This window comes from Trachymyrmex cornetzi, unplaced genomic scaffold (assembly GCF_001594075.2).
Source record: "Trachymyrmex cornetzi isolate Tcor2-1 unplaced genomic scaffold, Tcor1.1 scaffold390, whole genome shotgun sequence".
NCBI classification, from domain to species: Eukaryota; Metazoa; Arthropoda; class Insecta; order Hymenoptera; family Formicidae; genus Trachymyrmex; species Trachymyrmex cornetzi.
The window spans coordinates 94,896-100,983 of NW_017298641.1; the positions used below are offsets into that span (position 1 = coordinate 94,896).

Genomic DNA, 6,088 nt, shown 5'->3' on the forward strand with positions numbered 1-6,088 from the left:
AGTTCTCTAATATATTATATCACGAGGCCGAGTCCTCTTATAATCGTAACAATACTGTATGAATATAAAATAATAAAGTTATTTCTAAAATAATACGTGGAGTGAACTTCCCTGTATACTACAAAACATTTGGTGCCTCCTGTGAGGTCGTTCGCGAGGCGAACGCGGACGACGACGACACTCAGAACAACGATATTCCGCCAGCCATTGGATTCCATTCAACCACAACCCGACGAGGCCTCAGGAGATAGATGAATCTGGATTCACGATTAAAACTGGATAACGAAATAGGATCGAGCAGATCATACAACAGAACACGAGCTAACGGCGAGTACATTATTCAAAACTAACAAGTTACTGGTCGCGCCATTCCTCTATCCTTCACCTTTTCATAACGGCATCATGACCGAGAGAATTAAACTTCTTATTCAGAAGCGAACTTCTTTAAAATCACAAATTACTAATTTAACAAATTTAACCGAGAAGGATCAACATGGCCATTACGATAAGACCGCATTAGAATTGCGCATGTCACGCGTAACTCAGCTTTACCATGCATATGAGGATTACAACGACGAGTTGCTAATATTAGATCCGAACGAAAATCATAAAGTCGAATTCACAAATGTACAGGATAGATTTTATTCACTCGCAGCCAGAATCGGAGCTATAACGAATCCCATAGAGTCCGTCGCGAGCACTAACGTGGCGAATGGTACACCTTCCCCCGTTGACCAGGTACCCACGGTTATGAAACGCAAAATAAAGCTGTCTGAAGTATCGTTGCCTGCTTTCGACGGGCGATATGAGAATTGGTTGTCGTTCAGGAATGCCTTTATTGCCATGATAGATACGCGCGCGGATTTATCGGATATCGAAAAATTACAGTATTTACAATCAGCATTAACCGGCGAGGCGGCTAACAAAATTAAAATATTAACGATCGAAAACGCGAATTATTCCAAGGCTTGGGAACTATTGAAACGCGCGTACCAGGTAAATCGTATCTTGATCTCACGTCACCTCTCATTGTTGAGAAATCTACCAATATTAGAAAAGGAAACTACTGAGGGATTATCTAAGTTCACCGACGACGCACAGCAGCACGTCGCTTCCTTGAACGCTTTGGGAGTCGACGTGGGATCTGAGATACTCGTTAACATAATCGAGAGCAAATTACCTAAAAATACAGCCGAAAAGTGGGAGGAAACGCTCGGACGCGACGAGTTTCCGAAGATCGACGAGCTGTACGAGTTTTTATGTCGGACTGCGGTTCACGTATCTAAGCGTGTTCGCTCAGAAACTGTTAGACTCGATGACAAGAATCCATCCTCAGCAAAAAAACCGCGCATAACTAACAAGGCCTTCATAAGTAATGCAGTGAATAGTTGCATAGCATGTAAAAACAAGCAACATCCTTTATATAAGTGTGAGAAATTTAAACAATTGGATGCTTCCAAGCGTATTGAACTCGTAAGGAACGCCAGGCTTTGCTATAACTGCATGCGTTCGCATAGGGGCAAGCCTTGCAATTACGCGAATTGCACGATTTGTCAGAAACGTCACAACACGCTTTTACACCTCGACAAATATTCGTCCGCCGCGATGGGAGTCAACACGGCGGATTAAAAAACGGATAAGACTTCATGACTGCAACAGGAAATTAGGGCCGGCGCCATGTGTCTCACAACGACTTCACCATCTTTCACGCCGCAGTTAATGACCACAGCGATGGTGCTCGTACAGAATCGCGAATTGAATTGGATTAAATGTCGCGCGTTAATGGACACATGCGCTACCGCGAGTTTCATTTCTGAAAATTTTGCAAAACGTTTAGGAAACCCGATAACCGCGTGCTCATTCCCAATCGGTGCAATTAATTCTATGAATACATTGTCGAAGGGCGTTATTCGAATCACCATCCGGTCATCAAACAGCGAAATCTGTAAAGATTTAACGTGTCTATTGATTCCAACTATTTCAGATTCAGTTCCATCAGAATATTTTCCTCGAGAAACTATCAAAATACCGCACAACATACCATTAGCAGATCCAGAATTTCACGTGCCGCACCCCGTGGATATATTAATCGGTTCCGGGCCGACATTATCTTTATTTTCAATAGGTCAAATCAATTTATCTCGAGACGGCTTCGATCTATTTTTGCAGAAAACGCGATTAGGTTGGATAATTGCGGGGGGCGGTGCTTCGCCGAGTCGTCCGAAGTTCGCCGCGTGCTCGTTAACTAACTTAGAAAGGCAAATCGCTAATTTTTGGACGATTGAAGAAACAATAAATGGCACACCAAAATCCATCGAAGAGATTGATTGCGAAACACATTTTACAAACAATGTTACGCGTTGCAACGATGGTCGATACATGGTACGATTACCATTTCGTAAAGATGATAGACGACTCGGTGAATCACGTACTGCCGCTCTTAAACGCCTGCAATCTCTCGAACGTAAACTCAACTCCGATTCACATTTAAAAACAACATACTCACAAGTAATACAAGAGTATTTAGATCTAAAGCACATGTCTCCAATCGATGAGCCACTTGACGACGGGTTTTCCATGCCGCATCACGCAGTGATTAAGAATTCGAGTAACACGACCAAGGTCCGCGTGGTGTTCGATGCGTCAGCAAAAACAAGCAACGGTCCCTCTCTAAACGACTTGTTGTTAGTGGGACCCACTATCCAAGATCAGTTATTTATACATTTAATTCGTTTTCGTATGTATAGATACGTGTTGTCTGCCGATATAGAAAAAATGTATCGGCAGATATTACTACATCGAGACGATCGAATATACCAATGTGTGCTTTGGCGTCAGGACGGTCAAATTAAGACTTTCCAACTTAACACGCTCACTTTCGGCGTGTCTTCATCGTCTTATCTCGCGATACGCACCATTCAAAAACTCGCCGATGATGAACGCGACGAGTTTCCTAATGCCGCGGAAGTCCTTAAAAATCATCTTTACGTTGACGATTTATTGACCGGAGCAAGAACCATCGAGGAAGCGCGTTCGCTGCGAAATGAGTTAATTACGCTATTATCTCGCGGCGGCTTCAACATCCGACAATGGGCCTCAAACGAGAAACGCGTTATCGAGGATCTAAGTCTTGACGCCGTGAATTCCAATCTTGTAATTGACAAGGCTGGTGCTTTAAAAACGTTAGGTATATCGTGGTCCGCAAGCAATGACATGTTAACTTACTCGGTCCGTTCTATCGATCGCACCAGACGGATCACGAAACGAACCGTCATATCAGAAATTGCCAGAATATTCGATCCTTTAGGCATTTTAGGGCCAGTTATCTTATATGCCAAAAAACTAATGCAGGATTTATGGCGATGCAAGGTAAAGTGGGACGAATCCATCCCCACCAGCATACATTGCGCATGGGTCGAATTCGCGGCACAATTAGATTCTATTAACAAGTTATCTATTAATCGTCAGATATTAATTCATAACTATATTGACGTTCAGATCCACGGATTTTGCGACGCGAGCAATACAGGCTACGGCGCCTGCTTATACATTCGCTCGAACGATGGATATAACACGCATTGTTATCTTCTATGTGCTAAATCGCGGGTCGCGCCGCTAAAAACCGTAACGATACCGCGTCTCGAGTTATGCGGTGCACTTCTTTTATCCAAATTATACAATGAGGTTCGTCGCGTGATAAAATTAGACTTCAGCAAAATAGTTATGTGGTGCGATTCGACTATAGTACTAAATTGGTTGAGGACTTCAACGCATCTTTTAAAACCTTATGTATCCCATCGAGTCGCGCAAATACAGGAAATCACACAGCCACAAATTTGGCGACATGTTAGGACAAAGGATAATCCAGCCGATGCGTTATCCAGAGGTCAGCTACCAAAGGACTTTTTAAATAATCATTCTTGGTTCTCGGGGCCGTCTTGGCTAAAGAAATGTGAAAACGAGTGGCCTAATAACATAATAGAATTGAACGAAATACCGGAACTTAGAAAAAACATTTGTTTGACAACCGACGTCGTTGATTATAGTATCTTACAGAGATATTCATCATACTCGAAACTGCTGCGTATTGTGGCGTGGTGCCTGCGTTTTCATCCGAGGAACACGTATCGTGGACAATTACATATAAACGAGTTAGAAGAAGCAGAAATCAAAATAATAAAAATCATTCAAACTCATAACTTCTCGCGCGAATTAAAAGAATTGAAACACGGGCGGTCGGTAAATAAAATCAATATCGCCGCTTTGAGTCCATTTATTGACGAAAATGGCATAATTCGCGTCGGCGGAAGGTTGAGTAAGTCTAGATTGGCGTACGCACAAAAACATCCAATTTTATTACCGAGTCGCCATTTCTTTACTGATCTCATTATTAGAGAGACGCATGAAAGGTATTATCATACCGGCATTCAAACGACACTGTACATGATTCGGCAAAGGTTTTGGCTGCTCGATGGACGTAACCAGGTCCGCAAAATCATAAAATCGTGTATACGTTGTTTTCGATTTAATACAGACACCGTCAACTATAAAATGGGCGACTTGCCGAAGAATCGAGTGCGTGAAGCGTTTCCATTCGCGAATACCGGTATAGATTTCTGCGGACCTTTCTACGTCAAAGAGAAAAAACATAGAAACCGGAATCGAGTCAAGACATACGTATGCGTCTTCATATGTATGGTAGTAAAGGCCGTCCACCTGGAAGTGGTGAGCGATCCCACCACCGACGGATTCCTTGCCGCTTTGCGACGTTTTGTGTCAAGACGCGGCGTTCCGACACATATACACTCTGATAACGGGACCAACTTTGTTGGAGCTAACAATGAGTTGAAGGAATTATACCGTCTTTTTAATTCTGAAGAACATAAAAATAAAATTAATCAATTTTCGTTAGAACACCCCGTCACGTGGCATTTCATACCATCCGTTACTCCACATTTCGGTGGGCTATGGGAATCCACGGTAAAAATATTTAAACACCATTTTAAGCGCGTAGTCGGAGACACTTTATTCACCTTAGAAGAATTTAATACCTTTACCATAGAAATCGAAGGTATATTAAACTCGCGACCTATATCCGCTCTTTCCTCCGATCCTAATGACCTCTCCGCCCTTACACCTGCGCATTTTTTGATCGGTAAGCCGTTGAATAATCTACCTGAGCTCGATCTCTCATCTGTCCCAGCAAATCGCCTATCTACCTGGCAACACATCCAAAAGGTGCGACAAGATTTCTGGACACGATGGCATTTAGAATACCTCAACGAGCTACAAGTTCGACATAAGTGGATCAAAAATGGAGAAAAAATCACCATCGGAATGATCGTGCTTGTAAAGGACAAAGGACTCCCTTGTCTGCAATGGGCTCTCGGCAAGGTCACAGAAATTCATCCCGGTGAAGATGGAATCCCACGAACCGTGACTATCAAGACTCGTTCTGGAATGCTGAAGCGTTCAGTGAAGTGTCTATGTCCACTTCCTATCAATCTATGACGCTATAATTGCAATATAGTATAAGCACGATCTACGAGCAATCCTGCCGTAAGCAGGTAGTTAGACAAATGTAATACTGTAGTCTTTTGTGCTGAAGTGTATTGTGTCTTACTATATATATGTAAAACTTGAATTTAAATAGTATTAAAAGTATGGATTGAAATTACAATTAGCAAAAATGTATGCAAACTTACGAGATACATTATTCATACAAGATTTTCCAAGGACGCTGCTAGAAGAGCTAGGTAATGTGCAACTTTCCGTTTTCATTGTAACTGTTTCTGCACCAGTTGAAGAAATGATAGACCAAGGCGCCATCATGTATGGCTTATCACCAAGAAGAGTCTCCATGAGCTAAACAGTTTAAACAGTTACAAATATATTGTCGCGTACACATTAGTGGTACCACTACGCATTTATATACACGCCGAAATATATATATATATATATATATATATTATCTATCGCCGACGCGAAACGTGAGGCGACAGACTGGCGCCGTGATCGGTGCCTTCTTTCTTCTTTCTGTCTCATCGACAAAGAAAGTATTACCCGCCCAATTGCGACGTCAACCATT

General features: G+C 42.3%; 2 protein-coding genes across 2 annotated transcripts; both read left to right on the plus strand.

The window, feature by feature from the left end:
* The first annotated feature begins 402 nt into the window (after window positions 1–402).
* Window positions 403–1,629, plus strand: LOC108763992 (uncharacterized). Its single transcript, XM_018511974.1, has one exon. It carries the CDS (start codon window positions 403–405, stop codon window positions 1,627–1,629), a length of 1,227 nt encoding a protein of 408 aa, XP_018367476.1.
* Window positions 1,630–1,677: 48 nt separating this feature from the next.
* On the plus strand, window positions 1,678–5,511 carry LOC108763993 (uncharacterized). The gene has a single exon (XM_018511976.1). It carries the CDS (start codon window positions 1,678–1,680, stop codon window positions 5,509–5,511), a length of 3,834 nt encoding a protein of 1,277 aa, XP_018367478.1.
* The last annotated feature ends 577 nt before the right edge of the window (window positions 5,512–6,088 follow it).